The sequence below is a fragment of the Lissotriton vulgaris genome, chromosome 1_1, assembly GCF_964263255.1.
Source record: "Lissotriton vulgaris chromosome 1_1, aLisVul1.2, whole genome shotgun sequence".
NCBI lineage: Eukaryota > Metazoa > Chordata > Amphibia > Caudata > Salamandridae > Lissotriton > Lissotriton vulgaris.
In genome coordinates, this window is record NC_141685.1 from 1,069,792,869 (window position 1) to 1,069,810,036 (window position 17,168).

The following is a 17,168-nucleotide window of genomic DNA, read 5'->3' on the forward strand; positions in this document are numbered from 1 at the left end:
ATCGCCTATTAGCAAGGCAGGCGTAGCGATGGAAATATTCCCGCTATCGCCAAAAACTGACGCCTGCTCACACCAGTTCTTAGCCATGTTATCCAATGGGAGGTGGATAACATGGCTAAGAGCATTTCGTCGCTAATGCGTGAATATCGCTGTATTCTCAGCGATATTCACGCATTTCGCCGCTATCGCTGGATATTTTAGCACAATGGAGAAAAACATTGCTAATAGCATGTTTTCTCCGCTAACATAGGCAGCGATAAAAAAATCGCTGCTAAGCCAAAGTCAAAGTTTTTTATTTTGCTTCGGTACTCTTTCGAGGACCACAAAATTGTTTAAAAGAAAATACATACAAATTAATACATTTTCAGTGAGATTTTCAAAAATTTTAAAATTCTATAGCAGACATATTCGTTAGGTGGCTTACCACATACAGAAATAAAATCCTTTGCATTGACAATCCTGCAAGACCGATATATGGGCTCTAAACATGTTAACCTTGCATTAACAACATTTTTATTTGGGCATATAAAGAACAGATGCTCTAGATTCTGTTTACCCCCCTGACACAGGTTACATTGCGAGGAACTATTTTGTCTCCAGGGAGAGGTAAGAGATAATACGGGAAGTATACCCAAGCGCAACATCATGATCGTGCGCCTTGCACCGTGTGTGAGAGTATATTCCAAGTACGGCTGTTTTTGTTTATATTCTTGAGAGTCAGCATAAGTCTTGTACATAGACAATTTAGTACAGTGGGAGTGATCTAGCTCATAACTCAATTTGGGAGAAAAGTTTTTTAGAAAGAGTTTGAGTTGTACAGGTGTCCATGATGACAGCATTTCTACACTGATTTTTGCTAAACGAAAGGCCTCTCCCATGTTTTTAGAAAAAATAAAATAATTGAAGTCCTTACTAAAAGTCTCGACTTTTAACAGATGTCGTAGAGTACCCTCTTTTGAATGGAGAAGGTTGTAGGCCCACCTAATGATGCTTGCTACTGCTGTCGCATATGCGCTTGTGATCGTACATTCCAATCTTAGTGCCTGCACAGGTGTCGAGTTAGAAACTTTCAGTAATTTTTTTAGTATTTTGCCTTCATTTAAGTCCATATAACTCCATTGTTTTAGGGGAATATATTCAGAGGCATATGATAGAACCGGGGGAATCTTAGCTCTATAGATTTTTATTAGTGCTGAAAAATGCCTGCTTCCAGTGGCCGTGTACAGGCGTGACATGGCCCCAGCATGTAGATCACTCTTCCTTTTTAAGTGGTTAATTTGTTTGCTGTTACTCATATTATACGAAAAAATTCTACCAAGATAGGTATATTCCTTTGTCTGTTCCAACGTCTCTCCTCCCAGTTTCCAATGATACTTCACACCTTTTTTCTTTTTTGAAAATGCAACTACTTTAGTTTTACTTATATTTGGAATTAAGAAATGATCTTTAGAGTAGTTGTATAAGATATCTAGAAGACTTTGAAGTCCAAAAGGCATTAAATCGAACATGACTATATCGTCCGCATACAGCAAGGCATGTATGCGCTGGGTGGCAATCTTTGGAGGAGTACATAGCCCTTGTTGTAGATGCGACGGTAGGTCGCTTAAATATAGAGAGAATAAAATCGGAGCCAAAAGACACCCTTGTTTTAAGCCGTTGGATGTCCGTATTATCTTTGACAAGCCCCTATCACTCCCCATTTGAACTCGGCACCAGGTGTTACTATGCAGGTTCACAATTAGTTTTAATAGAGGCTCCGGGATACCCATCTTTCTTAATTTTATCCATAGGGTTGGTCTATCCACTCTGTCAAAGGCAGTAGAGTAATCTATAAACGCTGCATATATTGGTTGAGATTTTCTAGTTACGTATTTATCTAGAATTGTTTGAAAGGTAGCTATATTGTCCGTAACTGCATGATTCGGTCGAAACCCAGCCTGGAACATGGGAATTAGTCCCAGCGTAAATGCCCAAGATTTCAGCCGGTCCAGTATTTCTGCAGCAAAGATCTTACCGCCAGCATCCATTAGAGCTATTTGTCTGTAGTTTCCGGCTGTACTCCTTTTTCCTTTTTTATATATTGGAATTATTATGCTTCCTTTCCAGGAGTTTGGAATATTCCCAGAATCAAATATATAATTAAATAATGGCGAGAGCATCTGGCCCCATGCTTTATGGTCAGCTTGATAAACCTTGATAGGAATCTGATCTGGGCCGGATGCGCCCGTACTTCTTGCCCTTTTGATGTTCATGGCAATTGACAGTGCCGAGGTCTTGGTGAGTTTAGTGTCTTTGGTTTCCATAACTCGTTCAACGTCCTTTCTCACCATTATGTTCAGATTAGATTTGTATAGATCGCCTAAGTATATACCCCAGTCTTCCTCTGAGACAGGGATTGCTTCTAACTTCTTTTTGGTTCCGGTCATTTTCGCTATCAAAGACCAATATTTTCGTTGATTGCATTGCTTGGCTGCTAGTTGGATGTCAATCCAATTAAAGTCCTGCTTCAATTTTTCCTGTTTAGCCTTTTGTCTTCGTATTTGGTTCTTTAGTCTGTTTATTTCCACTCTATTTACTGACGAGTAACTCAAGTACTGGGCTCGAATCAACCTATTAAGTTTTTTTATAGTTGGCTGATTACAGTTTTTATTCCTGCTGACGCATTTTATTTGTATTGGTCTGTCCTGTTTTAATTTACTTTGTATGGCTTGTTTAAGTTCATACATTATAAATTCATAGTTCTTTATTGGGTCATCTGAGTAGATAGCAGTTAACAGTTGAGTTTGTGATATTAGAACATTCAGATAGTCCAAATTTTCTGCACCCCAGTAAATCCGACGCTGGACTGTATTTACTTCCATTTTGGGTTTATAGAATATTGGCTCATTCTGGAAAGTAGTCTGTGCCGTCCAGAGTGTAGTTAAATGTAGGAGTGCATGATCACTTTCCTCATTAAATTTAATGGACAGTTGAGTGATTTGCTCCTTTTCTTCATTCCCACATATGAAGTAATCAAGAATAGAGGGAATTCCATTTCCCTGCCTGGTATATGATGCTGGCTTATCTCCATTGATATTTCCGTTTAGTATTGTCCCATTTATAGTAGGAAGGAATGATAATAATGAGCTTCCTCTTTTATCTGATTTTGCTCCTTTTGGAAATTGCGGGAATGATATTTCCAAAGATTCCTCCTTAAATAATAGAGCCCATTTCTTAATTTCACTATTTGAGATTTTAGCATTTAAATCGCCCATAATGATGTATGGCAGATGAAGTTGATCTTCAAGGATGTTGGTAATGGTCTCTAATAGGTGGTCAAATAATGGGTCATATTTTTTACTTGGGGGAGCGTAAATGTTAAAAAGTAGTGTTTTCTTGTGGATATCTGATGATTGTGTTTTAAATAGTACTTTGATACATTGCAGGTTATGTGAATATGTATCAATTATTTCTTGTGACCAAGAATAATCTTCTTTCAGCAAGATTGCCATACCTCCTTTCGCATGACCCCTTTTGGATTTTTTTGCTGAGGTTTCATAGACATAATATCCTTTTTGTGTGAAGGGAGTGGTTGACCATGTTTCTTGCAGGGCAAGAATATCTGGATGATCTTTAGTTGCATCTTTCATTTTGTTGGAGGTTTTCCCGGCCAGATTCCATGACAAAAGCTTCAAACCTTTGCTAAACCAGATGTTGTTGTGGTTTATCCATTTTTTTACTGTTTAAAGCTTCTGATAGCCACGCCCAAGATTTTAGAGTGTTCTCTTTATCTTTTAGATCTGTGTCCCGGGACCATACTGACCTTTCGCCGTGCATTACTTGTATTTTTAGTGTGTCTTTTCTCATGTTGTTTGATGCAGATTCTCCCCATTCTCAACTGAGATTATTGTTATTAGTATGAGTTTGTCTAATTACAGCTTTGTTTTGTAAATTGGTTTTAAGTTCTGGTATTAAGGTTACATCATAGCCATTCTTATGTAGAATTTCCTTCTCTCTTATAATTATTCCAGGGAGAACTGGGGAAAAGAATGGCACTTGTACTAATTTGTCATTTTCTTTTTTCGGAAAGCGTACTAGGTCAATTTCTTTACTTGTCAGAGAGTTCAGGGATGGTATTTCTTGTAATAGATTAATTATTCTACAGCGATTGAACGGCATATTGTCAGTAGGAAAGAGTTCTTCTATTATTAAGTGTTTTGATAGATTTCCATCCCACTGCCGTATTTTATAGTCTTGTAGTTCTTTTGTATCCTTGGTTTTTTGCACTGTTAGACTTTTTACTATGGTCGGACAGTATTCTTCAGCTTTTGGGTTCAGAGATTTCACCAGTGGTGTTATTTGAGTTGCTGGGGAGTTCACTAAGTTTGAGAAAGTATGTTTTTGAAATTTAAGTTTATTCCCTTTTTTCTTCTGAATTCTTCTCAGGGGTTTTCTTCTCTTTTTCTTTCCCATTATTTCTTCCTGGTCTTTGTTATTTTTGATCTTTCCCGTCTGATTTAATTCCTGTACATTGATAGCTCTCGTTGAATCTACTTTATTGTCAAGAGCTATAAGACCTGGACCTGTGTTGATTTCTTTGTTGGAAAAAATGGGATAGTGTTTGATTTTATTTTCGGAGATGTCTTCATTTTCTTCTCTGAACAGATTCTTGAGAGAGTAGGTTATAGGAGTTTTTTTCTTTTTTCTTATTTCCTTAGTTTTAGTCTCAATTATTATCACATCCGATGTTTGTGTACTTGCATCTTGCGTTTTTGGAGACCTAGTTCCTTTTTTGCAGCCATCTTCAGTTTGTAATAGGTTGGCTGTTATAGGTTTGTTAGATGTATCATTAGAAAGTTCTTTTTTCTTTTTTTCTTCCACCAAGAATTTGAGAATACCTATTTGGACATCCAGAGTGTCATCAGAATTAGCTAGAATTTGACCAAGGTGGGTGAGAACTGATTCCAGAATGTCCTGTAGGGAAAAAAGTGCTTTTGACAGGGGTGAAACAGTGGCTACCGGAGTTAGATTAGAAAAATGGGGGTCAGTGAGGTTAGTTTGATTAGAATACAGTTTGGGTGATTTTTCTGGGGAACTGGTAAGTGGCTGGTTTTGACTTAGCGGAATTACTAATTTTTCTTCTTCCGTCTTCGTAATATTACTTGCAGAGACCTCCAAAACGAGTTCGTTATCCTGGTGTTTTATGGGTGTTATTTGTGACATCTCTAAGATTGATTTATGATACTCTTCAGAGAGGGAGATCTTTGCCAGGTTGTTCTCTATGTTTGATGATCCTTGGTTACAGTTGCTTAGTTCAGAGTGTGATAGCAACTGATGTTCCGTCTTGTTAATTGAGAGATTTCGCTTTTTTTCTTCTTCTGATGTAAGAAGAAATGAGTGATTTTTCGTAGAGAGGGTGGAGAAATATTTAGTTATTGCCGGAGTACATGAGATTTGTCCTGGTTTCATCGATTTGTCAGCAGATTTTCTGACAGCTGCGTCAGTACCCATGCGCTTCATATAGATTGTTCTGGAACGAAGTTTTTTTAAGGCCATCATAAGAAGGTTAGAAATCAGTTAATGGTATCTATCTAAATTTTATGTTAGCTCTGTATCGAATTTGTAAGAGGTTTAGTTTTATCTAAATTGATCTTCTAAATTGATCTTCGGCGAAATGTGATGGATTATAAAAAGGACGGAAGGAAGGATTATTCAACTCCTAGAGATATGCCTGAGTTAGAATACAGTCACTGCTGGAGAGAGCAATCGGTCGAATCTTTTTGTTCCAAGTAGTCCGGTAGACCTGTAATCCTAAGTGAGGTGTAAATGGGGTGGCCCGTCCCGTCCTCGGTCGTCCCCGGACGGCCACAGACGGCCCACCCTTTGCCCGGGCTAAGCTCCGCGCTTGGTCCCGCGCGCGTCCCGCGTCGCGGGGAGCTAGAAGTTATTTGTACTTTTCGCCGGTGGGCGTGTCCGTGGGCGTGTCGCCTGGGGGAAGAGGAACCAGCTGATCCAAGCTGGGATTTCTGGTCCTCGCAGTCCCCCTGGCTGAGTGTGCTGTTGTTACACCCTGGCCTCAACCCTATGGACTCGAGCTGGGAGCGTGGGACAGAGCGTGCCGACCGCAGCTCTCGCTCACACCAGCGAGTCCAGGGGAGGCAGCACCACGGAGCGCTGAGAGATGAGCGTTAACACTGGGCAGGCAGCGCAGGAGACAGTCAGCGTGAGGAAGTTCCCTCGCACAGCAGAGTTAAACAGCGGAACAGCAAGTCCAGGTGAGTGGCGCCCGCGAAGCGGGTGTCACGAAATTAAATCCTGCTTCGCCGGTGGGCGTGTCCGTGGGCGTGTCGCCTGGGGGAAGAGGAACCAGCTGATCCAAGCTGGGATTTCTGGTCCTCGCAGTCCCCCAGGCTGAGTGTGCTGTTGTTACACCCTGGCCTCAACCCTATGGACTCGAGCTGGGAGCGTGGGACAGAGCGTGCCGACCGCAGCTCTCGCTCACACCAGCGAGTCCAGGGAAGGCAGCACCACGGAGCGCTGAGAGATGAGCGTTAACACTGGGCAGGCAGCGCAGGAGACAGTCAGCGTGAGGAAGTTCCCTCGCACAGCAGAGTTAAACAGCGGAACAGCAAGTCCAGGTGAGTGGCCTGGCGCTGCTAAGCCTATTTCGCGATAAATATCGCTACTTGTTGGTAATATGCCCCTAGGACCTTGTGTGGAAATTGGCGCCTGATCACTTTTTGCAACGTGATAATATAGGGGCATATTAGCAAGGAACCTCGTTAAAATTATCGCTGTTTTATCAGCAGGAAACTGCCGATAAAACGGCGATAATGGGCTTGCTAATATGAGTTATAGAATTCCTATAGAATCCCAGGTTACATGTGCAGGACATCTAACCTGGGATTCTATAGGATTTCTATAACGCTTATTAGCAAGCCCATTATCGCTGTTTTATCGGCAGTTTCCTGCCGATAAAACGGCGATAATTTTAACGAGGTTCCCTGCTAATATGCCCCATAATTCTTAATCCAGGATTCCAGGTGCTATGAAAGTAGTTTTAATGCGGTTGCTGTACTAACATCTAGAGCCGTTGAAAATCTGACAAACGCAAGCCCTGTTTTGTGTTTATTGCCGTATTTTTTTGTTACTGAATTTTAACCAAAATAAAGTATAAATGAAGGAATGTTAAAGATTGTGTAGCATCATTTCCCTTGATGTCATCAAATATGCTAAATAATTCTCACTCCTACGCATTATCAAAGCTTGAAAACTCTACTTGCAGCATTCGTTGGATGTAGGTTGTACACCCTGAGGGTGTATTTCGTTGGTCTAGTGTGAGTCTCACACCTCGGACCGCAGTTGCAGATGTACTCATTTGAGTGCATGCCTGACACTTTGGAGCGTAGTGTCACTTGTTGGCTGTGTGGTCACTAGTTGGAGCTGACTTTTATTCAGGGCCTGTGGAATTATGCGGCAGAGGAATATCAAATCACGTGGCACAGTTGACTAAATTATACAGCAAGAAAAAGGAAATTATCTGCAATTTTGCAGCACATTTTGTGATAGTATTACTTGTTTATTGTGTAATTTTTAATCCGGGCACATATTCCACCACATTAATACTAGTTTAGCACTGAAATACAATAAACAAAAGAAAGAGGATCCGTGAACATTTCCAAACGTCCTTCCACTAGCAGCAATAGTAATTTTAGTGACTTGATCCCTTTAAGATAGAAATTATTCATTTTTTGTTAACATCTGCAGTTTATGCAGTTGGTGATGGTTTATTTGGCAAATGCTTTAAATCCATACCAATGCGGAGAACCCTGCATCCACAGAATCACATAATTCTGATGGCAGTAGTTTTATTCTGTGGGGGTGAGTCTCACACTTTGAACCAGAGATGCAGTCATTATGTGGCAGTCTGAAGCCTTGCAGTGCAGTCTCCCCGCTGGCTGCGAGTTCCACTACTAGGGGCTGAGCTTCCTTGACTGGACGTGAATCGTGCACACTGGGCCCAGTTGCACTCACAGAGTGTTGGCCTCGCAGGTTGGAGAACAGTCTCTTTCGATGAGAGAGAGCTTCCCACTTTTGACATTGCCTCAGTGTCCTCAGTGATATCCATGAAGTCTTATGCGTGAGAATCATTATGTTTCTGTTAACCATTACCGTTTATGTGAAAAGACTCACATTCCACTCCTGTGGCCTCCAGTGCTTTCAGATCTCTGTGTGGTGTCAGAGTCCAAACTCCTTGCATCCCCTGATCTGGCGCCAAAGCGGGGGCCACACCAAAAGTCCTGTGTCCTACATGTGACCGCCTCTGCCCCAGCCTTGGCAGCCTTACAGCTGATCTCGACTCAAACGCCGAACGTCTGCCCATGTCTACATATCAGCTCACCTCTGATACATATCCATGGAGAACTCGTGTCATGGCGCCAAAAACCAACAACATTGACAATGTCTATAGTTTTGAATTGTTTATTAATGGTTTCCTCCATGTTCACTACTACACATAGGCAGGTAAGTCATGAAGAGGCATAGCAAGGATGCCAAGGGCCCTGGTGCAAGCAAGGGTACAAGCCCATGTGACTGCTCTTCGGGTAGGTAAGTACAGCAATTATCAGGGCTCAGTTGGCCCCCTGAGGGCTCTGGCCCAGTGCCACTGCACCTGCTGCACCAGTGGAAGCTACACCTGTGACGTCATGGACAACCGCAGTACACACTTCTCTTGCAGACAAAACAGGCACCTGAACGTGCATTTCTTTAAAGAAACAGAAGCGGTACAGCATGCGCAGCTGGTTTGTAGGATTCCTACAAACACAAACACACACACCTGCCCTGCCCCCGAGGTGCAACCTACGCGTTAACAAGTTCCCTCATACATAATGCAGAGGTACTCGACAAGTTTGCGTACCGCTGATTATCTGATTTTCTATGATCACATCCACTTCTTATAGGTCCAGGTGTAGCACCTGCTGCACTTCAGGAAGTCAGTGCTTCTACTAAACCCAACTAGTGTGGGCAGGGAAACATATGTTTGCACCTGCCCACAGGCAGAATACATCGAAAGCAATACTGTCTCCCCTTTTTTAATTGGTTTTGGCCCTAGGGAATGGGGTCCCTGGGGCCTTAAAAGGCTGAGGTAGGGGAGTCTCACGCCCTCCACCCCCATATAATTTGTCCTTGGGGGATGGTGCTCCCAGGGCATAAGAAGGCTCGGTAAGGGGGGCTGCATGCCTCCCTCCCCTTAATTATGCAATTTGGCCCCAGGGAATGGGGTGTCCAAGGTTTAATAAGGCTCGGGGATGCGGCTACATGGACCCCTGGCACCTTTGCATTGTGTTTGGCACAAGGGATGGGGTCCCCGGGGCCTAATAAGGCATTGCTTTTGGCCGTGTGCATTGGGGGTTACCACAAGGTCTAAAGCCAACCCCGCATATGCAGACAACCCCACACTGCTTACAGCTGGGGTTTGCCACAAGGCCTGGCCTGTGGCCAGGCCCTGTAGCCAACCCCACAAAAGCAGCCAATCCACGGGCCCCTCCCTAGGCTGCTTTAGTCCCAGGGGACCCTATCCCCTGGGACCCAGCTCAAGAGGGAGGGGGCACAGGACCCCCTCCCTGGGCTGCTTTTGCCCCAGGGACCCTATTCCCCAAGGGCCCAGCACCATATTTAATGGGTAATTGGCATGTGGCCCCCTCCTGGGCTGATTTCGGCCCCAGGGACCCAATTCCATTGGGCCCAGCACGATTTGTGGATGAGGGGGACAAGCGTCCCCTTCCGTGGGCCTCTGGGTCACAATCCCCCAGCGTATTTTTTGGGGGGAGTAGGGGAGGGTGGCACGCGCCCCCCTCCCCAGGCTGATTTTGGCCCTGGAGACAGCATTACCCGAGGCCTGTCCCTATATTTACAGGTGGCACAAGGCCCCTACCCTGTGCTGATTTTGGCCCTAGGGACCACATATCTTGGGGCCTGAGGGGAGGGAGCACACAGCTCCCCCCGCCCCCACTCCTCCCGACTCCGGGCTGATTTTGGCTCCGGGGACCCCATCCCCTAGGCCCAGTCATATTGCAAAAATGGAGAGGGGCCACAGCCTCCCCTCCCCAAGCCAATTTCGGGCTTGGGGACCCCACCCCCATGGTCAAGCAAACAAAGGACGGGTGCCCTGGTGCCCACCTAGGGCACTCACTACACTATGATTGGGGGCAGTGGGGGGAACCCCAAGGCTCCCATAACCCCAGCTGGCTCACACCTCCAGTGGGAGCCGAAATTGAGCCCGCCTGCACGGACCAGCCAAAAATGCTGAACGGAGCAATCTTAACAGTGTTTCCGTGCTCTCTTCGGTGCTGGCAGGGCAACAGATGAAAAGTCAGCTCCCAGTGGATAGTAGCATTTTTCATGCTCTCTCCTCCTGGGAATGGAGTTAATGTTTTCTTCTGCTTGGTGGGAATTTTGAAATTTCTACCGCCAAGTGAGAGCAAACTTAGGTTTCCCTGCCAACGCCTGTGTAGGCAGGGAAACCATTGTGTCCCAGGGTAGGCACTCCAGGACATAATAGATGAGCCGTCCCTGGGGTCCTTAGGGCCAATATTGGTTCTGGGAGGGGGCCCCTCTCCTTACGGTAATTGTGGCTGGGTCCCCGGGGGCTGTGCCTCAGAAGATGGGGTCCCTGAGACTGAGATCAGTGTGGGGAGGGGACCCATGCGTGTCCCCCCTCCCCTCAAATATATATGTATTGTTCCCACTGGCACTGGCTCATCTGGGAGGCGTAAAATACACAACGCGGGATACCATGCTTGTTTTTATAAATTTTGCTGCAGTTCCTCAGCAAATTCACAGCAAAATACCCCCAAAAATGTTTTTGGACCCAGGCGGGGTCCATGTAGGATCCCACCACCAGCCCTATGGGGTCAGGGTAATCCAACCCTGGCCCTTGTGGGCTTTTTTTGGCCTTTATTCTTGGGACGCAGGAACGTCTCATGATGGCTGGCCCTACTTCCTGGTTGGAGTGGTGCAGCCAATCAGATCTCATTTTGAGATCAGTCAGATACACAGCAAGATCCGCATCTCTAGATACCAATAACACTTTTTTTTTATTTCCTCAAAAACTACAGAGATTTACATCAAATTACAAAAAGAACTCTTTCTGGACAAAGATCCACAGAAAGACGAGAACAAGAGTTCTCAGCACAACACAAATCGATTCAAATCGAAAAAAACATCTACAATAAACAAAGCCACTAAACAACAGAAAAAAGTATGATAAATAGCAATGGAAAATGTAGGAACTGAAAACTGTTTGCACATAAGTGCCTGGGGGGGTCAGTAGAAACAGAAAAAAGACTACTGCTTAAACTTTAATATTGTGTGGAAATGCTCACGTTAGGAAGTCTAGCACAATAATTGGAAGACTTTTTCAAATATAATGCATATTTATTAAGAATTTTTCAGTTTTAAGATAATACTGAGAATTTTAGTACCTATTTATTGACATAGTTGAAGATCTTATAGTGGATCTTTGTTGCTTGTCTCAGGATGAAAAGTAAGTTAGACTCTGCCAATGATGCGTAAGGTCCTTAGATTATCAAAATTACCTTTATTTAAATTAGCAATCTTTTACATTGCATTTCTTAATTTTATTTGTTTCTCTTCTTATTACCTATAATATCAATAAACACATATTGTATTCAAATGCAATGTCATGTTTCTGTTAAAAAATTACATTCCACTAATGTTTCCTATTAAGGACGTTTAATATGTTACTGGTAGGTCTATTATTTTTAAAATTAAGATGTACAATAATGACATGAACTTCTTTATAAATAGATATTATCCACTGATATGGCAGAACTCTCCAGTGAAGGACTTTTTGCCTTCCGTGTATCTGATGTTGGGCCAGTATTATGCCCCAGTGCATGTTGGTAGTTCAAACTTTCCCCCCGTTTTACCTCTATCAGTTTATTTTTGGTGTTCTGTAGAGCACTAAAATGTATCTCTCAGTTAATGAAGAGTGGTAGCCTTCCAGGAAACCATAATGTATGGAAATTGAGATGAACACTAGACTGGTCTCCAGTCTCTCACCGGAGAGTTTGGGGGCTATTTCCCAACCTGTTGTCATGGTGGTGAGCGCTTTGGGGGCTATTTCCCAACCTGTTGTCAAGGTGGTGAGCGCTCTGTCTGTGCTTTCCTGATTACAAAGATTGGAAGTGGTTAGTAGCAACCAAAACTACCAAGATTTGTCTCTATGTTAAACTAGACACTTTTCCACTTTGAACAGACTGGTAAATGCATTGTCATGCCTCTCTTACCGAAGTCATACGGAATACATGCCTTGGAAGGTGAAAAGGCCTCCCACTCTGGTGTCGATTCCATTGGTGCAGCAGGTGCTGCGGAGCCTGGACCCAAAGGCCTTAGGGGCCTACTGACCACTGTCAATCAGTTAAACTTTATTTCAGTTAAAAATAACCATAAAAGTTCACATAAAACATCACAAAATAAGACAAGAGAAAAATGAATAAATATCCACACATGATCAAATTCAAGCTGTTATCTAAATACAAACACATGGATTAAATAACACTCCTATTAGACAGCAAAAACCTCATGAGTGGGTCCGCTTCGCTCACCAAGAGCAACTGAGAAATCGTAGTGGTTATTAAAAAAAATATATGTTAGAAACAGACTATATATATAGCATAGAGAAATTCAGTCTCAAGTGCAATCAGATAAGATCGTTTAAATACAATCATTGAAAATACAATATCGGGCAAGAAAAGAAATATACATTTTAAAAGTGACCACTGATTATTGCTGTATTTCATGGTTGGGAGGGGGGAGCATTTCTTTCCTTGCAATAGGGCCCATGACACACTGGCTGTGCCACAGCTCCCAAAGCCCATAGTAGAAACCTTTTACACATTATTTGGATTCTACACGACAAAGACCTGGTATCTCTCTTTGAATATCTAATGATTCATTAATGGCTCAAGAACATTAAACAGAACTACTGCAATCATCCAATCTTTGGCAATACATGTATTTAGTCATTCCTATAAAGCTGTATTTTATTGTGTTATATTGAAAGAAGAGAGGGCTTAGGGCCCTCTCCTTGCTAAACCCCCCACCTCCTAGTCCTCAAAGTCTGATAGAGATATTTGCTGGATGGGATTGGGGCTTCTCTACTCGGTCCGATGGTCCTTTGAGTGTGAAGCATTTAACGTTAAGTCTTCTAGCAGCTTTAGGATCCTAGGGAACACACTAAGGAGATGGGTGTATGACTGCCGAAGAAGAGGACCTACTCAGGTTGGATAATAGGCTCATTGAAAAAACCCTTGACCCAGAACCGCTGAAGGCCGGATTGTAATTGGACAGCTACCCTTTTGGGTGCCCTTCCAAAGCCATTGTTACTAACATCCCCTCTTTTGGGTTTGTCATATCAAGCATGGTGGCACACCCAGAACAGGTTGAGACACATCCCCAACTTGCAGGGAGAAAAACCCTAGTGAGCGGGAGACGTTAGTTATGGTGGATCTTTGGGAGTTTGTCTTTTGGAAATGACACAAGTAGCCAGATACATTTATTGATTCGGGTAAATACTCAACCATAAAAGATACATAAAACATAATATTAAACCAAAAACCAATACATAAAATCTTAATTTATTATACATTTTTAAATACATACAAACCATTTAACAATAATAGTGAATAAAGACTGCTTCAGCTGCCCACATAGTAACAAAAGGAACAGTATACAGGTTTTGCCATGTGTCACCATGACCATTTTCCGCCCAAAATGTCTCCGGAGAAAAATATCTGCCTAGCCAATGGATGAGCCTAAATAAGATAGAATGAGGTAGCTGTGCAGGTAGAGAAAATGTCTGTACTGCACCAGTTTTATGACAACCAAACTATAAATGACCCCCAATATGTTTAAACTTGTGCTTATGACACATATAATGAATGGTTACCGATATGTTCCCTCTAATTGGTTTAAAAGGTTATAAAGAAGGTATTCGGGTGTGGCTAATGTAATTCAGCTGAAAATGCCAATGCTCTGATATTGTCTAGGAATGAAGAAAATTGTCTGCATGATCAAATCTATCAAGCTTACTTTTGACATTTTCAAATCTCTGTCTTCTCCTTCTTTGGATCCAGGATTCAGGCATGGACACTTCACTGGTACTATCAACATACCGCTCCTGAACTTCTTCACTGAGTCTGGCCATCAAAAGCAGGCTGAAGAGATACAGAGGCTGTTTCTGGAGAAGAAAGTGGATCTGACCCGGCCACTCGTGGCTACCTGCCACAGAGGTGTCACAGCTTGCAGCGTCGCCCTGGCTGCGCACACTTTAGGCAAGGAAGATGTGGCAGTTTACGATGGCTCCTGGAGTGAGTGGGTTATACGGGCCAATCCAGAGGACATTATTAGCGAGGGGAAGAGGAACTCAGGATAAAAGGGGTGCATCCTGTGAAGTGGTAAAAAGCTTTAAAGCCCTGTCTTTGACCTATCTATCCAACAGTCAACGGTGAAAGGGTGCCCCAGTGTGCATCGGCAGTACAGTGATTTTTTTGGAGCTGCAGAAAACAAGATATTTTTCCATTTGGAAGCTCCCTTTGAATTTTCGAAGTTATGTATTGCAGTCTGGGGCCCTTGTGGCCATTTGTGGTGGCGTCATAAGGTAGCTGCATGCCTTAATATGACTGTGTACTCATAAGAAACGAGTGCAGCCCAATATGTCCAAGTGAGCTTGGGTATAAAAGCAACAATTGAAGACAAGCATTCAATTATAACTCATTTATTAAAACAATACAAGTACCCACTATTCTGTGCAGAGTGAATCTATGTACGCACATTGCTAATACAACAAAAAATAATATTAATTAGAGACTTAGGGCCATATGTATCAACAAACCCTTTTGCGATTCCTAAATAGCGATTTTTAAGGAATTGCTATTTAGGAATCGCAAAATGGTATGTATGAAGAAATTTGCTTTTTTTTAGCGATTCCTTAATCTTCCTTAATTGCGAATTCGCATTTTGCAAATTCGCAATTAAGGAATAATTTCCAATGCATTCCTATGGGCCAGGAGGCCCATAGGAATGATTGCGAAATAATTCTCAAATTGCGAATTCGCAATTTGCTAATCGCAATTTGAGAATTATTTCAAGGGTGTAGGGGTGTCTCAAAGACACCCTGCTTCACCCCTGAAATGTACATGAGTGTGCATATGGCGCACATACTTGCCCTATGGGCATGTGTGTGCATCACATGCCACCTTAAAAAATGCCAAATTGTGCATTTTTTGAAGAATTCGCACGTTACCATCACCTACAAGTTGGTGGTAATTTGCGAATTCTTAACCATAATTCGCAGCTCAAAAATGCTACATACATAGCATTTGAGGAATCGCAAAATTGCGATTCCTTAAATGCTATGGCAAAATAAGGAATCGCAAATCTTTGCTATTCCTTATTTTGCGAATATTTCATACATACCAAAACATGCAAAGAGGCCTTTTGCGATTCGCAAAGGCCTAAATTCTGCGAATTTTGGCCTCTGCGATTCGCAAAAGGCTTGATACATTTGGCCCTTAGGGCCTTATTATGAGTCTGGCCGTTGTTGGCTTGCCCTATCCTGAATAGGGCGGTTAGGACGCCCTGGGACCACCGCACCAGCCAGCGAACCGCAATTCCCTGGTTGTTGTGCGGCGGTCCTGAACGAAGCATATTACAAGTTTCCTCTCCACCACGGTTGGTTGTGAGCCTGCCATGAAAACCGTGTGGATGCACAAAATATGCCCCCTGTATTCATGCACCCCAGTACCTGCATGACATGGACTACAGCAGTTCATGCTATGCAGGTATGCCTTTGACATTCAGTAGAGTGGTGTGGCTCACTGGTTAGAGGCGGCAGACCCGGAAGCAGAGGTCGACCCGGGACCAGGGTTCGATTCCCGACGCGGCAGGGTCTTGGGCCATGGTCTGCGGACTTGATAATTCTCGCCTCGGTGCCTACTCCAACCATGGGTCTCACTCAGCAACTCTGGGCAATAGCTTGCTTAATCTCTACTAACGGCCCCATCAGCGCCGGGGATGCTTGTCTTCACCTTGGAGATGCCCAGGAGGGACCATCTCACAGGGAAAGTCAGGATGGGTTCCCCAGTGGTATACAGCGCCGGGACGCCCCTTTGCTGGGGCAGCTGTGCGCTTTACAAGTATACGACATTTAACATTCATTTAACATTCCCATTGCGGTGCCTATTTCATAGGCATCCCCTGGGAACTTCTGTTCTGGCGAGTGGTTCGTACACTGGTACCGGGGAAACAGGGCAGTCTTTCTACTGCACCTCCAAACTCGTAATGTGGCCCAAAATCTTTCCTCAGACTCGAGTAACAAACAACAACCAGTATTTCCATATTTCCATATTTCCTAGTCCAATTTCGATTCAGTTGGATCGAGGTTTATTTACAGATAAACAACTGTCATTGCAATTTCAAAAAAAGTGACAAGGTGTGGAGATCCTAAGATGCACCCCATGTGAAGATAACCAAAGAGAGAGCAAAGTAACTTATTAAAGGGGTCATTACGATGGCGGACAGACTTTAGTGTCGGGGAGTGGGAACACCTGCCTACAAGGGGGCCGTTCCAACAGCGGGTATTACGATGCGGCGGCCACGGTGGCGGTCGCATCAGCTATATTGACCATTGTGGCGGGTGCTGCTAGCTGCAGCACCCACCACAATGTTAAAAAAGCACTGTTTACATTTCCCTGTGCTACGTGGCAGGCACCATGCAGTGCCCACCACACGGTGCGGGGAAATGTAGAGGGGGCACCATAGGTACCCCTAAGTGCTCTTTCCCCTGGCACAGGGATTAAGGTGTGCCCACTACGGGCCCCCAAATCTGTTTGTCGTCTGCTGTTTTGTGGCGGATTGTCCGCTGCGAAGTGGCTGGCGGAAAAGGGATATCCTAATCCCGATGTTGGTGCCTGACGGGCACCGCCGCCATGCTGGCCAATGCGGCAGCTCCGACAGGTGGTCAGAAAATGACTGCCTGTCAGAACTGTGGCAATCAGTCTTTCTGACCGCCACATTTCTGCATGCCATAGTTATCTGGCGGGCGGAAAAACGCAGTAGGATGGCGGAGGGCCCGCCACTGGCATCCGGTCGGTGGTGGGCCTTCC

The 17,168-nt window shown here is 43.8% G+C and overlaps 1 protein-coding gene across 1 annotated transcript in view; it reads left to right on the top strand.

Moving 5' to 3' along the window:
• The window catches only part of LOC147748573 (thiosulfate sulfurtransferase-like), a 28,762-nt gene extending 13,958 nt beyond the window's left edge, over positions 1-14,804 (top strand). Inside the window, exon 2 of the mRNA XM_086963188.1 lies at positions 14,139-14,804. Within this exon, the coding sequence (XP_086819314.1) occupies positions 14,139-14,437 (299 nt within the window). The 3' untranslated portion in view covers positions 14,438-14,804. The remainder of the gene's footprint in view (positions 1-14,138) is intronic.
• The last annotated feature ends 2,364 nt before the right edge of the window (positions 14,805-17,168 follow it).